Source organism: Bradysia coprophila, unplaced genomic scaffold (assembly GCF_014529535.1).
Source record: "Bradysia coprophila strain Holo2 unplaced genomic scaffold, BU_Bcop_v1 contig_358, whole genome shotgun sequence".
In the NCBI taxonomy this organism is placed as follows: Eukaryota; Metazoa; Arthropoda; class Insecta; order Diptera; family Sciaridae; genus Bradysia; species Bradysia coprophila.
In genome coordinates, this window is record NW_023503616.1 from 1102384 (window position 1) to 1123246 (window position 20863).

A 20863-nucleotide genomic window follows, 5' to 3' on the forward strand; every position below is an offset into this window, starting at 1 on the left:
TCCCACCGAAGAACGCAGGAGAATCTTAGCTGCAGCTGAAATTTATTTTGGAATCTAGGCCAAAATAACTAATCAGACAACCACATAGGGTGAATAATAATAATGAAAATAGGGTGATCGCACACATAGGGATGAATCGGACATGTATAAGTCGTCGGACTATAGGAAAAAAAACAAATAGTTTCAAAAGGACTGGTAAACACGACCATCTCTTAGATTTAATTCAATTTGCATCATAAATACAAGTACTGAACCACTACAGTGTGTTCATCTTTAGAAAGCACAATTTTAGATTTATCAGACTTTCAAAAGTCATCAATGTTCCCCGTCAAATAAGTGCTGCGCAGTCTATGTTATCTCGGCGTGAAACTTGAATTCGATAAGGGATTTTTAAATTTTGTGCCAACATAACCTGGAAACACTTAGCTGATTGGGAACATAGATGACTTTTGAAACTCAAAAAATCTCAAAATTCTGTAGATAAAATAATATCTGATAAATTCGTCATTTGTTGAAATCAAAAGCTTCATATTACATGTTACAAAGTATTATTAATGATAAAAACCTCGACAAAAACCAACAAAATTGAGAAAGCCACTAATCGTCCGAGGATGGGGTCCATGAAAAATGTCTGAAAAAAATGATTGAAAAATGTTGGTATTGACGTCATGATGCGTCATAAGGATGGAAAAATTGGAAGGTCGAGTTTAAATGTGAACAGTTTGTTGAGTTTGTAGATCCGAGGCGCAGCCGATGTCAATAAACTCGCGAAAACTATACTTTACAATTTTTCGTCTGAGCTATCGGAAAATCCGTGGATTTCGATAAAGGCTGTGTAACTTATAATGTGGCTGTAGTTTTTATAATATAGCTGCATGACTTATAAAAATATAGCTACTGAAAGCATATTCTATTAATGTTGGTTATTTACATGCAATATGAGTTACACAACTATATTATGGATTACAGAGCTACATTACGCACCGAGAACATACTTTATAGCTATTGTGGCAGTGTAATGCATATTTGACGTATGAAAATTATAGCAGTGTGCTGCATATGAGCAAATTCTGGCAAATTCTGGCAAATTGGGAAATTCAATTTCCCAAATATAAGCCCTGATTTGAAATGTGGCTCACAGCTATAATATAAAGTAACACACATTCCAACTGTTATGTCAACCGAATTAATAAATAAAATTTGCAATATGCATTACACAGTTATATGCCAAAAAATGGGGGTGCTAAAAGTTCACTTATTATAGATCACATACACATATTGGGATTTTCGTGCTAGGTAGAATATTTTACAAGCTGAGTGCACCGAAAAAATTTATTCATGAAGTGAACGGTCTTCGGTGCAGAAACACATAAAATGTAAATTTTCATGCATGTTGTAAACGTTCCGATTTCAAACATTTTACATTTTATGATCTCACAAGCTGACAGATTTTGGACTAAACGACGGAACTAGTATGCACACTTGGTGAAACTATACAAAGCAAAATGTATGAGCAATGAAAGTTTCCATTAGTTTTACAGCTTTGCATGAAACATATTTCACACGCTCTGACAACATGTTTATGGCTGAAAAAAAGACACTAAACCTAAGCTGAACTTCGAGAGTCCACAAAAAGAAACAGTAGGACAGTAGCAGTTAAGTATAGTTAAAATCGCCAATAGCCTGGCAGGAAATGGATGAAAATGCGACATTTATGTGGATGTAAATTCGCTTGATACTGAAACCCAAATGCACCGTGCTGAGCATTAAAGGTTTATATAAAACACAATATAACAGTAGGATCATATTTTACGCATTTCTTTTTTAAATACCCCATCCCTGGTTACACGAAAATGGTCCAAAGAATTTATTGCAGTTGACATCTTTTTAAAAAAAATTTGGTGCATTAAAAAGCCTACCGGTTTTAGATTCTCCAACTTATTCATGCATACCTGACACGAATTTATTCGTTCCAAAAACTTTTCAAACTGTGTTTGACGGTGTGCAAAAGTTTAGTTCTGTGCTATTGAAAACGAAAACTTTTATATAATTTTAAAGGTTTAGAGAAGAAAATCTCACTGAAAGCCATACCAGTACTAGTTTAAGCTACATTTGCTCAATTTTTATTGCAATTATAATGTTATAGATCACATACCTTGGTATATACTTACTTCTCTACAATTTCTCAGTTCCGGTATTGTTTAGAATACACAAATATGCGTGGACCATATCTTTATGGTGGCACGCTTTTGGATGCAATAAATATTTCGATTCTAAGTATTTCAACCCAACATCATTTGATATTGTAAACTCATTGAAATTGTAAACAAATTGATATTGTAAACTAATTGAATTGTATCTCACAAATCAATTAAGCTATTACGTACTCATGCAACATCCTTCATAAACGCAAGATATCGCGCACTGTGAGCGCTCGTAATATAAATAGGGAATGAATGTTCGCTAATGTTCATTCAGTTTTTGTTCTTAAAACAATAATGTTGAAGATAACTATTGTTGCCGTTTTGTTTGCAGTCTTTGCAATCGCTTCTACAGAGTAAGCATTTTTAGTTTAAAATTTCATTTGTTGTGCTTTTGTACTAACAAACAATATTTCTTTCAAATTAATTTAGTGCTCAGAAGTACACTCACGCACAGGCATTAGCCAAAATTAAGGCGGCTGGTAAGTTTGTTTGAATTACTCAATGAAATTTGTCTGTAATAAAAATGTTGTAAAACAGGAGTTACCATTGCATCAAGTGGTGGTTGTAGCAATCGACAAAGTTCTTCTTGTACTTCTCTTGAACAAGTTCGCAAAAAGACTATCGATAGTGGCGTTATAATATTGAAACAGGCATCGAAATGTGCTATCACAATTACTGGAGGAACTGAAGTAAAAACTTTTATCTAACGATTCTTAATGGAAAAACGAATTAAAATTTATCGTTTTGCGATAAGGTCGGTCATGCTAGCTCTAGTACATATTCCCACTACAATGGGTACAAAATTGACTACAGGCTCAACACTTGCCTAAATAATTACATTACGAAACATTACACATATTTGGGTAAAAGAAGTGATGGAGCGAAACAATACCGGTCGGCAGCAGGAAACATTTATGCCTTGGAAGGAAACCACTGGGATGTGACTTATTATTAACGTTATCAGTGATGTTTACGAATTTATCAATAGAACGGCACACTGCAATAATTTTTTATTATATTTAAAATGCGCATCTTTTTTTAAAAAAAATACTGATGTGATTGTTTCACCTATTAATACAAAATTCTTGTCTAAAATACATACATTTGCACAATGTTACTGTGTTTTGTTTGTTCTAATTCTTATCGAAAGTAAGTAAAGTAATTTCTCACAAGAGACATTGTAATCGTAACAAGGTAACTGCTCATTTATTTATCCCAGATGTTATTTGCATTCGGGTGCAAATATCCATATAATAGACTATTTGCACCCGGCCGACTGCAAATAGCCTATATTATAGGTCCTATAAATACACCATTTGCATCCAATTTTCTAAGCACTCAATTGTTGGGCCAGTTATACGAAACAACCCAATTGTTAAGCCAATTTGTACAAGGAAGATTCAAGTTGCTTCCTTCGAAACACCTAGTTCATAGGTCCTTTCTTACGAGGAAGAATCATGGTCATCCAGGTGCAAATAGTGTATAATAGTCACTTCCCAATATTAAATTGAAGTCCAAGCCATCGCTCAATCTCACTAAGCTAACGTGTATAGTATATTCGTGGACAAAATGTGAAGCTAGAGACCTTTAATATAAAGGCCGCAGACCTCTAACACTAATAACTATTTAAAGGCTGACGGTAACAAAGTATGCTTTGCATTTATTTCCGAGTTTATTTCGTTAAGTAGGAGTCATCTATCCTCCATAACCATTGCATCCATGTTTTAAAATTTGGGGGCTTTTGACATTTACCATTCGGTTGTTATTGCAGGGAGCAATGCTATGATCAAAGTGATTTTCGAAACTAAAATCAAAAGAAGCAAGTGAACTGACTATAAATGTGGCACAAAATTTGGTTCAGTCTGAATTATCGACACCTTGCGACTGCGTCTTACTAAATAAAAGCTATACATGCCCACAACCTCATCGTATTTGGGTAACGTCATACGAGTTATTCGGTGTGTTCATCATCGTTGCAGCTACCAAACACATTGCAACTATCCAAGTTTCAAAACTCGAGTGAATTTTATTACGATACGAATGCGATATAATCGGTAGAAAATTTCCATATGGAATTGTTCAACTTGGGACTCGAACCCAAATTCTTTTTGGTGGAAGGCTAGCAGTGCCGGACTGGCTCAAGAAAGCCCTTCGGGCGTTGTATGGCGAAATTTTTCAAAAAGCCCTTCGTCGTCATTTATCCATACAAAAATCAAAAGGCCCTTCGGGAAACGCCCGAACGCCCATAGGGCCAGTCCGGCACTGAAGGCTAGTACGCACCCACTGAGCCGTCACATCCGATTGCAACCTGCAACGCTTCCGACAGAAATAGTATATGGAGTGCAAGACTATGTGAATGGTAGACATTTTACATTTTTAGAGGGTACACTAGTAGGCTGAAATTGTAGCCTAGATTTGTGCGTTTCAAAATTTTTGATCAATGATATATTTTTCAATGAAAGTGTAAAACAGGTATGGTCTATTGTCCGCCCGGAGGACATACTTAAACGCACTCATTTTCATATTATTTTGACATAAAATGTGAGTGCGTTTAAGACGAATTTGCCTATCGACCATACCTGTTCTAGACTTTCATTGATCTTTTTATGGGAGTCTTTTTTAAGAAATGTACGAACCGAGTTTCGCGTAGAAATATATCAGCTTTGAATAAAAATACAATTTTGTCTGTAAAGTAAGAACGTCGCCGCACTTTAATTTCGGTCACCATTTTATAGTTTGCCCGGGTGACAATTGGGCACACCATTTGCTGTTGGTACCTTTTATCTTTATTTCGTTGAAGCCGTTGCCATCAATTCATTGTAATATGATTCTACATATTTCTCGTCGCTTTCGCTAGTATCTTCACCGTCATATTCGTCGCTGGTCGAAAAACAGCTCCACATTTCTTTGATCACTGCATATGTATGAAGAACATTATCTCAAATCGATTAGATAAATAACTTTCAATATAAATCGTAACAGAAGCTTTACTTCTTCCTCAATCATTAAAAACAATTTGAACAATAATGAAGTACCCATTGATACCATTACTTTCATTAAGTCTTTTGATAACTGGGGTATCGCTAACGAAGAAACGGTTTGATAATTTTAAAGTGTACAGCGTACAAGTTCAGAACGATGACCAGCTAAAAATATTGGAAAATTTAGAGAGAAAAGATTTTGATTTCTGGGAGTCACCAATACTGGGAGATGTTGCTGATATTATGGTATCGCCCGACCAGGAAGAGTACTTTCAGTCTTTGGTGGTCGTTCATCAATTTGAAAGCACGATAAAGATTGCTAACCTTCAAGAGTAAGTAAGAGTGGAACTCTCTTAGGAAATTTTAGAAGATTTTTTTCCTAAATTCTCTACAATATTATTATGGAGCTAGTTGTACAAGGTCGCAGTACTTCTCGATAATGTTAATATTCATCTTGTTCAAGACGCTTTCAATCCCAACTGCCTACTAACCGAATTATCTAACTAATATAATTTGAATTCATTACCGTAGGTTAATGGATCTTCAGAACCCGGTAATTGTTCCTAGGGCCGGCTATGGGTGGGAAATATATCACTCACTCGACGAGATCTATGCATATTTAGACGATTTATTGGAACGTTTCCCAACAATTCTGACTCCATTTACCGTTGGATATTCATACGAAAACAGAGAGATTCGAGGTGTTAAAGTGTCTCGTCAAGAGGTAGAATTACATTTCTTACAACTCTACGCACAGCAGCGTTCAATATTCAATTGAATTATAGAACAATAAAGCAATATTGATTGATGCAACCATTCATGCCCGAGAGTGGATATCAACACCGGCAGCAACGTGGCTTTTAACGCAGTTGCTCACGTCTGAAGATCCTGAAGTGGTTAATATGTCAAACAATCTTGACTGGTATATTATTCCAGTCTTAAATCCAGATGGTTTTGTTTATTCTCAAAAAGTTGTACGTGAGTCTAAATACGATTTGTGAATCAAAATTGTCAACTTTTTTGTTTCTGTGCAGAATCGTGCCTGGCGTAAATCTAGGACAGCCCATTTTAAATTGTGCTATGGAGTCGATCTTAACAGGAATTTCGACTATCATTGGAACAGTACGCTACAATTAACATTTCTAAAATAAATCTTAATAATAAATTTGGGACATTGAAACAGCTGTCGGTGCTTCCGATAATCCATGTTCTGATACATACGCTGGGCCGACTCCATTTTCCGACAAAGAATCTATCGCTTTCAAAGACTTCTACGAAACGAATAAGGAGCAAATTGTCGTTCATTTCGCCTACCATTCGCCTGGTCAATACTTTTTATCACCTTTCGGCTACACGTACGATCACGCAGACAATCACGATGAATTAATGCAAATCGGAAACGCTGCTGCAGATGCGATTAGGCAACGAAATGGAACCGATTTTGTTGTGGGGACAACCGCAGAAGTACTACGTAAGTCAACATGGACTTTTGATAATTTATAGGCGAAAATTACAACTTTGATTTTAGGTTTAAATTCTGGAACGGTACGCGATTGGTTGAAAGGTGTCCATAATATCAAAGCCACATACACCATCGAAATGAGAGACATAAGAAATGGTATGTGTCCTAGAACAAAGTCAATGAATGCATTCTCTGACTCGTAAATACTTTTCTAAAGGTCCCTATGGATATCTAGTTCCACCAGATCAGATTTTTCCTAACGCTTTGGATATATTCGACGCAATGAAAGCTGTCGTTCGTACATGTCGTGACCTGGGGTATTTCAATTAACACAACTACTTTTACTAGTCGGCGTTTTCTTTAGTATCGAAATAAAACATTTTCCAACAAAAATAGCTTTAACATGTGGTCGTACCCTTGACACATTTTTGAATCAACATTAGCTCCGTACTAGTATCAAACCCTAAAACTCTTATCAAACTTTATTAAGAAACCAATCGTCCCATGCCGCTAGAACTGCTAACGAATCGTTGATAAAATTCAAAATTCTGCCAAAATGCTCCAGCAGACATCTACCAGAAAATTGACGAAGCACAAAACTGCATCGAACAATCACGGTGCAATTATTGTTTATGCAAGCAGTCATCTCGCACATTCATATACGAACATACTAAGAAGTCCTACATGTTTATCGATCAGACTTGCGCATTAATTTATTGGTTCGAATAGTTCAAGAAGCTTGGATTTTCTTCCATTGAAAATATTTTCATCGAACAATTTTCCAATTTCTGAGGAGTTGTGGTTAAATATCAAGCAATAAGAATATTGACTCGTAATTGGGGCGTAAGAAATTTAATAAAGTGGTGTGATAATACTATTAACTGAAGCACGAAATAGTGCATGCATACGACAACTACTACTGGACTAAATCTTAAGAGTGGTTTGTACGGTCACTTTATTTTGATATGCAAAAGTTGTGTCATATGTGGTTGTTGCCTGCATAATAATTAATTTCAAAACAAAAAAATTCAATTAAATAAATCAACTCTGTTGTCGCGTACTTTCGCTGAGTATTTCGCGATTAGTTCAATTGATTGGTCGTGCAAGCGATGTAATGGTGAGAGTATTTTAAGAAAAAATCGAGACTGCATGATCGTCTAAACGATGCTTAAATTAGGTGGTAGTGGAAAACATTGAAAATTTTATTCGTTTAAAATCGCAAAACACTTTTGTGGCAACATATTGATTTTTGATAGAGCATATCAGCTCATAACATTGAAACCGGTTGAAGTTACAGTCAATTTTTTATTTGCTGTGATTGAATTAAGGTGGCAAATATTTACTTAAATGCAATACTGCTATATTTGGTCAGTGATTTCAAACATTTAATATTCAAAAACGTTGTGACTTTAATGTAACCAACGATAGTTTTCGTCATTCAAACCGTTCGGAAAATTTTAGTACGAATAAAAGTTGATAAGAACTAAGGAAATGTGTAGCTAAAAAGATATCCGGGGAACTTAAACACTTGATACCATATAGGACGTTCCACATAATAGCTAAGTTGATAGCATCACCAAAGATATGTTTAAGAATGATGTAAGTGCAATTTGACGATGTAATTTACCATTACTTCCATTACTAAAAAGGAAAACTCCCCTTTGCTAAATGATAAAATGTGAAAATTTATTCGCCCGTTGGACATTTTAATAGCCGAAGAAATTAATTAATTAATTAATTACATAATTGGATGGTATATCTATAGGTAGAATAATGTGTTGCAAAAATGGAAATTATGTAACAAATCTCTAGGTATTACGAATCTCTACTTGTGTCCATATAGTGCAATATTCAAGTCAATCAATCTCATTCGCTTCAAGCTGTAGAAAATGGCAAAAAAAATAATTTCTTGTTGTAATTGAACGAAACATATTAAACGTTCATTTCCTACTGTATACCATTTGTGTTTTTGCGTTTTTAATGCGTAGATCGGCATTATGTAAATTAACAACTAGTAGATTGATTAAGAAGGAAGTTTCGAGTGAAGTGGTATAATGCATGAATTAGGAATCACAACTATGGACTATCCTAAGTAATAAAATTGGTTTCAATTAGTTATCTTAATGGTATCCCGGCATATTGTACAAATATCTTAAATTAATCGTTCTTTCAGATGAATCAAATTAATTTCGTGTTTGTTTTTTTCTGCAGACTCAACGACAGAAGCTTAATGCCGTAAATTAAACTTAAGTCAAAAAATGTGAAAGACTTGGCAGACTTGAAAACCAACGAGCTGTTGCAATAAAACTCTTCAATAAATTATGACGTAAACCATACGTGTTATCCAACGCGTTATATCTCTAACATAAAATAAAAACAAAAAAAAATGTTTGCAATCAATACAGTACTTGTATCCACATTAGTGGCGCATTGTATCGTGCTCGTTCGATGCAATGAAGTTCAACAGCACAACCCGAATGAATGTTCGAAGCATGAATTCAAAAACAAGGACATTTTAATGGAAAATGTAGTGCCGGATTTAAGCGATCTGTTAAATCTCAATAATAAATCAGTTGAAGATCTAACTGACATACTGGCATTATGGAAATCAATCAAAGACGAAAACAATGTTGTAGTTCAAGGTAAGAATTTGGGTAATTAGTATTCAGTGCACACAGCGGCAGGTATCAATAACAAACGATTTGTAATTGGGGTCATGATGTAATCGCTTAAATATTAACTTTAAAGATCATCTGAAACATAGGTGACGCTTTTAGAATTTGTATTGAAAAATGCCTACAGAAGGAACCATGAGTTCTAACTGGTGTCTTGTTTTTTGCAAAATGCAGAGTATATTTTTGGAAAATTAATTTGCCGAAAAACGTTTTAGCAAATTTTGGAAAATCTTAGGAATTTTTGGAAAGTCATGGCAAATGTTGGAATATCCTAGCAAAGTTGGCAAATTAATTTTCCAAAAATAAGCCCCGGCAAAATGTATGATAAAACAATTGAAGTGAAAGATTTAGCTAAACACCAGAAAATATTTGCTACAACTGAAGTAACAGATTCAAGGTCTTTACCGTGATATGTCTTCCGTTTGTAAAAGATTATTGTTAATTTTCGTCTATTTAAACTCATTTTTCAAAAAATAATATGCGCGTTTATTAAGAGGCTAGCCTGCGATGCGAAAGACAAGCATTGTATTTCCTAAGTGGGTGCCTTAAGTGTTGCACCTGGGACTGTGGAAATATTTTTTCTCAGAATTTTTTTTTCCTCTTTTAATCTACTCTTTCTTCCAGATATGCCGTTCACAATTATCATACCGAAAGTGAACATCAAAACGATTGAAAAGGAAAGACTGAAAGAATTTTTATTCGAACACTTGATACCTGGAAAAGCATTGAGCGTTTTTAATGAGGACGATGTTTATGGTAACTGTAACAAGCACGAAATTTGTTTAAAGAAATTGAAGCACGTTAATGAGAGTACGTGGACTGTGAACGGATTGAAAGTTATTCGAACTGCTACGCTGACCAGTGGTTCAGCTGCAATTCACATCGATGGAGTTCTGTCCGATCGGAAAATGTTGTTTTCGAAAAGAAATATTCAAGAGACGAACAGGTAAAGCTAATGATAGGAGAGCTATGGCGAATACAATTTATACAACATACGAACGTTTGAAAAACAGGTACAACGCTCCACAGCGACTCGAAATGAAAAATGCTACCAAGGAAGAATCGACGAATTCGAGGAATAGAAATAACAAACAGAACGCCCTGATGACATTCCTGACTGGAATGAAATCAGGAACCAAAGTTTTCCAACATTTCTTAACCAAGAGCAATCTTTCACAGCAGTTGAGTGGTAATTTGAACAGTGAACGTTTAGATTGATTGTCGCTAAAAATAGTTTATTGAAATAGATAGCCAATACACCATCCTCATACCGTCTGACAATGCATTTCAGCGGTGGCATCCAATTGATTGGGGATTTTATCCGTTCAGTGTTCAAGAGTTCACTGAAGACATACTGAGAAATCACTTCATCCAAATGAAATCTCCACTACGAATGGCCGATATCGCAAACATGGATCGGGAACAATCATTCAAGACTATAGGCGGAGAAATGGTTGTTTTCAGAAAGAATCGTATGAGTACTTGGGGTTTTTGTCACGGTGATTAAAGTCTAAATGAAAAACTACAATTTCAGCTCCGACCGTCAACAATGTTTCAATTTTGGCTAACTTTAATTTACCAAATGGGAATGAGGTGTTTCTCATTTCGGAAGTTCTATTCATGTCGGAAGCTGTCGTATCTCGATTACATCAGGTGAGGGTTTCTCCTTTATTCGGAAAATATTTTTCGATCCTAACAGACCGTGCGACTTTACTGATGGTAAATGAATCACTCACGTATCTCTATGTACATCGTTTGTAGATGAACAAGGACAAGGAGACACCACCGTTACTAGCATTCCCCTGGTTTGGTGCACAATTCTTATCGCACTCATTTCTTGCATTGGAGAGAGACAATCGCTTTACGCAAATTGTCAGGTATTTTGAACATCGTTGTTCTCTTTGATCTAAATCGACTAACTGTCGGCTTTATTTCAGATACATGAATACGGCTGACATAGCTCAATACATTTCCGGTGCAAACTACACGTTCTTCGTTCCGACTGATGACGCTTTCGAAAAATTTGGACTGGCCAATCTTCCCGAAACGACGTTAGCTTCTGAAAAGGGCATTCAATTGCTGCTGAACCACTTTGTTAAAGGACGTTTGTATGACAGAGATCTAAAAAATGACGAGGTTTTTGAGACTATTGGTGGAGGAGCTTTACGCATAAGCCGTAAACATGCAGGTTTGTCCACAATGGCAGCAAGTTCCGGTTAACAATTTTAAAAATCACTTTCATCAAATTGTAGGAAACGTGACCGTCAACCGCGCGAATATCATCGAAACGGAAATTTTTGTGTACAATCTCGGCACAATGTTTTACATTGACGAAGTATTGCATTCAGATATACTGACCGGAGCAATAAAGTCGGATAACAACCGAAATCGGCAACAAAACAATTACAATTACAAATACTCAACTTTGCCGGATGTAGAGGCTGTTCCGCATGAATTTACGGAGCAGGGTGGAACGGAAGACGATGTCTTATTTCAGGACGATGAAATTGTTACTCCTAGAGCATTACCTGTTCGATACATGGCATATCCGTATCCGTAAATTAGAATGTTCATTTATTCAATTGATTGATTTGTCTGTGTATTAATTTGGTAGCTGGAAGAAGACCCTTTCATATTAAATAGGGCATTTACAGTAGATTCCAATTAACAAAACAAGTCAAACCGTTATTTACCGCTTAAAGTAAAATGTTTTACTGTAGTATACATATGTACATGTTACCTATTTATAATTTAAAGATAATATTGGAGACATTTTTTAAATATTATAAATAAAATCCATGGAAAAGTAGTTGAGGGTTTGTGTTAATTGCATCACCGAATTCCGTGTACTTATAATTTCGGTTGTTAAACTCTTAACATCACCGTAGTACTTCCGGTACGTTCACAGTAAATGGTAAGATAAAATAGTATTTTTCGTACCAAGCCAGAAAATGACGATTTTTTAAGCGATTCTGGAAAACCTGACGTTTGATAACAAATGGGATAACATATAACATCATGGCAAAATAGAGAACTTTAGCAAATCATATAATAACGACAAAACCAATAATTTCCAACAATAACGAAAACGATATTGACACGGAAAAATTTTATCATTGTGAATGAGGCGGGATGGGTAAATATGTTCACAAATCATGGTGTTTTATGTGGTGGCAGAATTCAAACTTCTTTCATTTTGTGTTTAAAATTTTTGAATCCGATTGATTTGACATTTTCAAATGAAAGTCACACAGAGGATATAAGCGTTTCATGTGAAAATGATAAATTTATATGAATCTCTAGATAGACCAGCGTTGACAATAAGTGAATTTCGAATTTTTATGAAGTCTTCACAAGTTGTCAAGGATTTACTTTGAATTAGCACCTCCAACTAAGGAGAACTTATAAATATAAAATTGAATCCATGTGAAATAAAATCGCTGATTTAGCCTATCGGTTTAATCAATGGGAATTTTTGAAGAAAAAAAAGAAAGACAAACGAGAGGAAAAAGCACTAGTCTTCAGTTTTAGGACGTGTGCTGAGAAAATCACTTTTCTGTTGAGGTAGAAAAAAACGATTTATGCACAGGACAACTGAAATAGACAAACGCCCAAATGAATCAAGACTCGAATTTATGCTCCAGTAGATCCAGTAATCCAGTATAGCTCCAGCAATCCAGTGTATTTGAGTATATCCACTATATTGTCTATTTGAGTATATCCACTATATTGTCTATAAATGTGTTGACAGAATCGTCATATCGTTGATTGTTTATTTAATTTAGAATTTTTGTCTACAACGTGTGTCTCTGAACATACATAGATTTATTGAAATCTGTAGACTAGAACATTCTGAAGCTAGTGGAAATGAGATGGAAAAAATAGCTTGCCTTTTGACGACACAATTTACAGAACAAGTTGTGCTGTGGTGAGCTGTGAGCTGTGGAGCACATGCTCACTCGAAACACATTTTTTTTCGGGTAACTACCTTTACCATTCAAATAGACACGTTGTAGACAAAAATTCTAAATTTGTAAGTTGACTCAAAATTTCTAGTTGTAAGACAATTATTATTGAGAGTCAAAAATTGCGCAACCAATCAGAGGATGCGATTTTATATTTGTCTCAAGTGGTTTATGAAACAACAGCATGAGACAAATATAAAATCGCACCCTCTGATTGGTTGCGCAATTTTTGACTCTCAATAATAATTGTCTTACAACTGAAAACTTTTGAGCCATAAATAAGAAGTTAAATAAGATTGTCCACATAACAGATTTTTATGTAATTACACCCGCTACTCGTAAAATTCACCAGCACTGCAAATGAGGTATCAATGGAAAGCTTACAACTAGCATATTAGGTTCACATTAAGCGTCATCAGTACCAGCCCAGACCTGTCAAAAGTTCAAACAGATTTTGAAAATTTTTGTTGTACATTTTTTACAACATCTATCAATGAATCTAATGAAACTAGACATTCACCGAAAGTAGTTGAACTCAGCTTTATAATGAGCCCACTCTCACCCGGAACGATCGCCAAAAAATTAGGTTAAAGACACCCTTTTTCCATCTTCGGATATCTTCAGCCAGGAACCAGGTGTAGCTCGAGACTGTGTGATGCCTGTTTTGAGGTCTACTGGCAAAGACCTTTCAAACCATGTGTATATTCATCCCAGACGAAATAATAGCACTTTTTCACTGCTAAACTGCTATTATTTCACCTAGTTAGATAAATTTTTTAAAGCTGAATATCTGCTTTTAAGATAGTTGTCCGGTGCACAAATTATATTTTTCTACTTCAATTTAATTTCTGTTAAAGTACTTCATAAGTATTTTGAATTCTGCCACCACATAACACACCATGATTTGTGAACATATTTACCCATCCCGCCTCATTCACAATGATAAAATTTTTCCGTGTCAATATCGTTTTCGTTATTGTTGGAAATTATTGGTTTTGTCGTTATTGTGTGATTTGCTAAAGTTCTCTAATATGTCCTATTACGGTTGTTTAACACAAAGTTAATTTAAGTGTTTTAAATACAATGAGTGAACTTAGCGAGGTCTGAAATGTACTTCTTTACCAACCCCAACATTTTTTTAAAGACATTTTAGTAGTGAACCACGGTGAATGTCAATTTTTTTTAGTTGAAGATGGTGGAGGACTTGTCCCTGATCATTTTCCAATAACAATTAAAATCGCTTGTACTGGGGGCTTTTGAGAAAAACCAATTTTTATACCTTAATCTTTCCGACTACCACATACAGCATCATATTCCTTATGAGTACAATATGTATTTAATCGCATAGAGGGAAGCAGTGCCACCCTACTCAAAAGTTGAATATAAAAAGTAGATTTTTTTATTGAAATCCATTCAAATCATATTTTTTTCATTAATTTTATGTATCAGATGTAGTTTTAATTAGTAATATAAACATGATTTGTGTGCGTTTCCACGAAAAATTTACTTTTTATACTCAACTTGTGAGTAGGTTGACTCTGCTTCTCTCTATACATATTGTACTCATAAGTAATATGCTGCATGTGGTATCATTAGAAAGGTAAAGCCTCAGGCATTTTAGGTACATCCACTTTCAACTAAAAAAAAAATCAAGCTCACGTGCATGATAACTTTAGTAAAATATCTAGTAATAGGAGTTGTTGATTTTGCTTCTCCTTACCCTACACTCCCTTTACGCCTCAGTACGTAAAAGTAACATTTCCAAAATGGCGACCCCACTCCTATACAAAAAATCTTGTTCCAAAACTGGTATTTTGCGCAGTATGTGTGCCACACATTATATTCCATTTAGACACATCATATTAAAATAGCTTGGTTTCTTGAATAGTTATTTATGCAACAAGTTTCCAAATGAAGTGGGTTTTGTCACTAAACGAGCGAAGCAAGCACAACCGAACAGATCTAGGAATTGGGAAATATTTTTCTAAAATGTAAGACTTTCACCATTGATCCGAACATAAAACTCGAACTTTTTTAAACATTTTGGTTTTAGATTTTCTTTACAGACCTATAAGTCGACTTAGAATAAATATTTAAAAACCAGCAAATCCGCCCTCCGTCTCTGAAGTATATTTTATTTTGTTTGTAAAATGGGTTGTATTAAAACTGATACTTAGAGGCATAAACTTAAATATTTAGCGTTATGTGTAGAAACACAGAATACTTGAAATAAGTAAAAAGAATAGATAACTTGATGCGATTTTACCCTTTTAATTGAGTGATGTCAAAGTCAGCTTCGGTGCTTGAGAGTGCTATGGTAGAAAATAAAATGTAAATTTACTTTCCATGCTTAGGAGTAAGTAGTATGCAAAAAACATCGACCGCCTCAAACTATTTTTTAGCTTCAAAACTATACTCAAGCTAAAAACGAAGATAATTAATTCCGACATAAAAATACAAGCGGGCTATTACTAAGTCGTATTATCGACTAAAAAGCGTTGAAAAATGGAGTATTTCTTGAAAATCATCGAGCGAGTACACTCAAAGGTGGACCTCGGAGTTACAATTGACGATAAACTGTCATTCAATGAGCATGTCGATTTGGTAACAAGGAAGGCATATCGTCTGATAGGTTTCATTTTTCGCTGTGGAAGATATTTTTCTAACCAAACAAGCATGATGATTCTTTACAACTCTCTCGTCCGAAACAGGTTGGAATATTGCTCGTCGGTCTGGAGTCCGTTCTATCTCAATGCAATCGATCAAATTGAACGTGTTCAGAGGAAATTCTCAAGGATGTTTTTCTACAAATTCAACATGGAGAAACAATCATACGACAAAAGGCTAAAGTTTCTGAAGTTACACTCGTTGGAGTCACGACGGTTGGAAAATGACGAACTCACTCTGTTCAAACTGATCCATCATCGTATCGATTCTCAACTTTATCATCATCAGGGCGGTGTCTCGCTAAAGAGGATAGTTGAGAAAAAAGACCTAGGTGTGTTTTTCACTGCTGACATGAGTTTTAACAGACACGTTGAATACGTTGTGGGCAAGGCCTATGCAATGCTTGGATTTGTCAAGCGCATTTGTAAGGATTTTCGTAACGTTGACGCCCTCAGGAGCGTGTACTTTGCCCATGTCAGGTCTCACATGGAATATGCGTCGGTTGTCTGGTCTCCCTATTATCAGGTACACAGCGATAGGATTGAATCAATCCAAAAGAAGTTCGTAATTTATGCGCTGAGGCGCACTGTGAGGAGGGATGCTAACTACAGGCTTCCGCCCTACGATGATAGGTGCCAGTTGATTGGTGTGGAGAGGCTTTTGCGGAGGAGGCTGAACTTGTGCGCTATTTTTGCCTTTGATGTTCTGCGCGGTAAGTTAGACGCACCCGCTTTAGCATCGAGATTGAACTGGAGTGTCCCGGTTAGGCAGTCGCGGAATATCGGCGGTTTGCGTCTAGAAAGGCATCGTACGAACTATGGCCAGTTTGAACCATTGAATGACGTGGCTAGAACGTTTAATTTGTTTGCTGCTTTTTATGACGATGATGTTTCCAGAAGTGTGTTTCGTAAGAGAGTGAAGTCGGCAATTTTATCGAACGAAGTAATGAGAAGGAACGGATTTATTTTGACGTTAGACTGATTTATATTTACTCTTTTGACCTGACTTAACAATCATGTTAATTTCTTCTTTTTATTTTGTTTCATTGATCGTTCGAGTTGGCAGTTCTCACGTCAATTGCGTTGGAACGACATTGTGGAGCCGTGTGATATGCGTCATTCGATTTCTGAGGACGTCTTTAATTTAACCAACTTTCATTGGTGGCAAACAAGGCAGAGGGCAGATGAGGTTCCGACGGGTCGACTGGGCCAACATGGCTGCTTCCGGTTCTGCCTTTTCAGTCATTTCACCGTAATGCTGTGACTGAGCTGTAATGTTATTGACGAACTACCGAGATGATATGTACGAATATTGTTGTGATTTGAGCCAGTAGGTTTTTGTCTACCGTTGGCTTTTGTAAAATTAAATTAAATTAAATTAAGTTTGATCGACGTTCTACATCCACACGGCAAAAGACTTTGTTTTACCTTCCAAAATTCAAGACTAATGTACAGAGAAATTGTCCTATTTATCGCCTGCAAGAGCACCACGACGTATATTTCTCACGATTAAACTTAATGGATGACAGGTTTTCTGTTTTTAAGAGCCTAGTCAAGGATCATTTCGCTTTTTGATTTTGATTATAGTGATGGTTGTTGACATTGTTAACGTTTTGCTATGCTTTTGGTTTATAATTTTTCCTAATGTTTTCCATTTTTGTAATTTGCTGATTGACATATTATTGGGCTTTGGCCTGTTTGTTGATCATTAAACAGATAAAAAAAAAATAAATAAAATAAATAAAAAAAAAAAATTACAATTACCTCTTCAATAAAAGATGAAATCGAGTGAATTGTGTAATGATAATAGTGCAGTGTGTAAGTCGAGACCTCGGTCAAATTATTGAATGACCAGTTGTGGGTTCGAAACAAAAATAATTCGAGAAAAACGTTGGATCCAACTCGGTGATGAATACTTTTTAGGCACATGGCGTGCCACACTCAACTTACAGCCTCGAGTGTCAATCTACTCTACACATCTATTGCCTAATTTTTTGAACAATTGATAATTTTCAGTAATTTTCTCTGTGTGTAAATAGTTATTTATGCAACAAGATGTTATCAAACGGGCGAAGCGAGATTTATAACCACATCGTGTGAAGAAAACCACCTTTTTTGCAGCTTATTGCAGCGCCGTTGCAGAAAGTGTTTGATGAGCTATAGATTTTCTTTTCATTTTATGTCTGTTTTGTCAAAATTCCGTGCGTAATTCAGTGTTTAGGTATAATTGAAATCTAAAGTCTCTGATGAGGTCTGAGGTAACCACACGAAAATTCAACTTTTCGTTTTCATATCGAATTACGATAGTTATAGTGATGCTACCAAGTACACAAAAAATCGTAGTTTTATATTTTTAAGTTATGCACATAATGTTGTACATAAAGTATACTTTTCCAACAATATTTTTTTCTTCTCAATTCTGAAACCACAAATAAACGAACTTTTCTTCCATAAAATTTAAGTTTATTTGACGAAAATGTAATAAAGGAGCAACTAAAGGAAATGCTTTTCCTCAATTTCTTTTTTTCCACTCCATTCAATATACAAGAAAAAAAAAATCCTGGAAACTGAAAAGACTACTGTGCATGTGTGTCGGGCAAAACATACTGTAAGATATATACAATATATTACGGTTTACAAGAAACATTATCGAATAGATCTGTTTAAATCCAAAGTTCGTTATCAAACAAATATTTGCTTTGACGACGTATGAAGGAAGACTTTATGTGTATTACTCCCTTTGAAAAGCCACATAATATGTGTACACATAAATCAGTACATAAAAATGTCTCGTCGCATAGTTGTGTACCTAACGAGTAATTAGATTTTGATTTGATTTTTTATATAAGAATTTGTCGTTTATCTTGTTGTCAGTCTTTACGTGTAGTCTAGTACTGATTTGCAATAAATTGATGTGGAAAGATGGGACGTTCAAATATATATACACTAAAGACACATAAAAAAAAATTTAATTTAGACGAAAGTGTTTCCGTTTGTCTGCCTATCGAAACACATTGCTGCTTAGGAAGGTACGTGCGACACGAGCTTTTAAGCTTAACGTCCGATTTGTCAATAATGCGAAGACCTACACGAAAATAAAATTTTCTTTTGTTTCGAAATTTATTAGGCGAAATATTAAGACCCACTCTTTACATCCATTAGAACTTTTAAATCGAAATCTAATTCTGTCGATACGAAAAGAAATCATAACTGAACCCGAACAAATTATGGAAAAATGTCAGGTTAATAACAAAGCGAAATTGATTTAGCAGTAAGTATATATCGTACGTACAAGTACGGTAACTGCGTTAGTAATTAAAATCAACGCTCTTCATTAATCAAATAACGCACATATTCCTGCTGAAGACATACATAATTTGGATTAGTTACGCTTGGATTGTATTCAACCTCTTTGTGTTCCATGCACATCATACGATATATATGCTTTCTGGATGGCATCGATATGCTCAATCCCATAAACAAAGGCTACATCTTCTGTGTGCACCTATGCATACATTTTCCAGCATATGATCTCATTGCGTTTGATTTTGCGTATAAGCGAAAAATTCCGAAGCATTTGTTTGAAATGCACATCCTCTGCAACACTGACATGCATCTTTTTCTTTGATCAAAGTTAGTCAGTAATGAAAGATTCTAAATTCTAATTAGGGTGGCTTTTAGTATTTACCTTTTTGTAAAAAGTTTCCATACATGCTTCTCGTCAGATAAATCCTCCTACACATTATGGGGCGAGAAAAATGTCTTTAACTTTTTAAATACGAACCGAACACCCGAACACCCACTTAAAAGTTTTATTTATTTTTTTGCGAGCATCATAAAAACACATCAAATGATTTTCCGTCTTTTTAAGTCAAATAAATTTCCATTGTACATATATAAACTGTTCATAGGTAAACGAAACCTTCTATTCTATCTCCATTAATTAGTCAATATCAAGGTAAATGTAAATTATGTTCCAAACAATATTTAAAGGGTAAAATCTTTATATATCTATATCTAAGTCTTTGCCATAGAATTTTAATAAGTATTTTAATTTTAACGAGTTTATTAAATTGTTGAAGCGTCACTATAATAAGAGCTTTAGTAGCTTACGTATCGTGCAGAAAATGAATTCCTTTGATCTCGTCGTCAAGCGCTTAGTATAGCGGAAAATTTATTTGAAAATTGAAACAATTTAATCAAAAAAAAAGAAAATTAAAAAAACCCTTAATAGACAGTTTGGTTGTACTTTATCGTTATCTATGTGTATATAAGACTATTTCTTGACCAAATGTTAGAAATAACTTTCATACAAATTAGTAATCTATTTGTCACTTCTGTCACTCAAAGCACTTTTGTTGGAAGTGCGATGGTATTTAAAGTGAAGCTTTTTAAAATAAAATGGGATGTCCACCCGCGTATCAAACAAAAAAAAATATTTGAATTAAGGACTCACATTAGGATTAAATCCAGAATTTTTAACGGGATTTTCTTTAGATTCGTATGCAACAATATTTTCTTTAGACTCACCTCCTACATTTTCAAAAGTATATCCTTCAACTCTCTCTTTTTCCAAAGGATGTTCTCCTATCACTTCATTTTTTAAATGGTTTTCTTCAGTCTCACCTCCAGCATTATTAACAGAATTTGTGTAAGGCTCCTTCCTAGAATTTTCTAAAGATTGAACTTCGTCAATCGCAGAGATTTTAGGTTGTGCGTCGTTTACACAGCTATCATATTGTGGCGGAAGTGACTCTGAGTCATTCAAAGCATTTTCTTCCACTAACTTTTTTCGTTCTTTAGCTAGTGAAACGGAACAACACATGAAGTAGAATTCGATCATGGCCAACAAGAAACAATTGAAGTTGAAGCAGATTATAAGGGGAATAACAGTTCCAAATTGTAGGATA

The 20863-nt window shown here is 35.1% G+C and overlaps 3 protein-coding genes across 3 annotated transcripts; all 3 read left to right on the forward strand.

Moving 5' to 3' along the window:
* The first annotated feature begins 2424 nt into the window (after window positions 1-2424).
* Window positions 2425-3324, forward strand: LOC119081706. Its single transcript, XM_037190816.1, has 4 exons — window positions 2425-2557; window positions 2634-2683; window positions 2742-2893; window positions 2959-3324. The coding sequence occupies exons 1-4, from the start codon at window positions 2457-2459 to the stop codon at window positions 3157-3159; spliced, it is 504 nt and encodes a 167-aa protein (XP_037046711.1). The 5' UTR covers window positions 2425-2456; the 3' UTR covers window positions 3160-3324.
* Window positions 3325-5212: 1888 nt separating this feature from the next.
* On the forward strand, window positions 5213-7052 carry LOC119081707 (zinc carboxypeptidase-like). The gene is made up of 7 exons (XM_037190817.1): window positions 5213-5517; window positions 5717-5909; window positions 5971-6159; window positions 6220-6307; window positions 6369-6656; window positions 6714-6803; window positions 6865-7052. Exons 1-7 carry the CDS (start codon window positions 5231-5233, stop codon window positions 6975-6977), a joined length of 1248 nt encoding a protein of 415 aa, XP_037046712.1. The 5' UTR covers window positions 5213-5230; the 3' UTR covers window positions 6978-7052.
* Window positions 7053-7787: 735 nt separating this feature from the next.
* Window positions 7788-12131, forward strand: LOC119081708. The gene is made up of 9 exons (XM_037190818.1): window positions 7788-8246; window positions 8859-9289; window positions 9947-10268; window positions 10336-10511; window positions 10570-10794; window positions 10857-10975; window positions 11084-11199; window positions 11260-11510; window positions 11575-12131. The coding sequence occupies exons 2-9, from the start codon at window positions 9034-9036 to the stop codon at window positions 11880-11882; spliced, it is 1773 nt and encodes a 590-aa protein (XP_037046713.1). The 5' UTR covers window positions 7788-8246; window positions 8859-9033; the 3' UTR covers window positions 11883-12131.
* Window positions 12132-20863: the final 8732 nt, after the last annotated feature.

Coding starts and splice junctions, on each gene's coding strand:
- LOC119081706 (XM_037190816.1), top strand. CDS start 2,457: ATGTTCGCTAATGTTCATTCAGTTTTTGTTCTTAAAACAATAATGTTG. Junction 2,558..2,633: donor TTTGCAATCGCTTCTACAGA/GTAAGCATTTTT, acceptor AAATTAATTTAG/TGCTCAGAAGTACACTCACG. Junction 2,894..2,958: donor CAATTACTGGAGGAACTGAA/GTAAAAACTTTT, acceptor TTTTGCGATAAG/GTCGGTCATGCTAGCTCTAG.
- LOC119081707 (XM_037190817.1), top strand. CDS start 5,231: ATGAAGTACCCATTGATACCATTACTTTCATTAAGTCTTTTGATAACT. Junction 5,910..5,970: donor TTAAAGTGTCTCGTCAAGAG/GTAGAATTACAT, acceptor ATTGAATTATAG/AACAATAAAGCAATATTGAT. Junction 6,804..6,864: donor AATGAGAGACATAAGAAATG/GTATGTGTCCTA, acceptor ACTTTTCTAAAG/GTCCCTATGGATATCTAGTT.
- LOC119081708 (XM_037190818.1), top strand. CDS start 9,034: ATGTTTGCAATCAATACAGTACTTGTATCCACATTAGTGGCGCATTGT. Junction 10,795..10,856: donor GGTTGTTTTCAGAAAGAATC/GTATGAGTACTT, acceptor CTACAATTTCAG/CTCCGACCGTCAACAATGTT. Junction 11,200..11,259: donor CGCTTTACGCAAATTGTCAG/GTATTTTGAACA, acceptor GCTTTATTTCAG/ATACATGAATACGGCTGACA.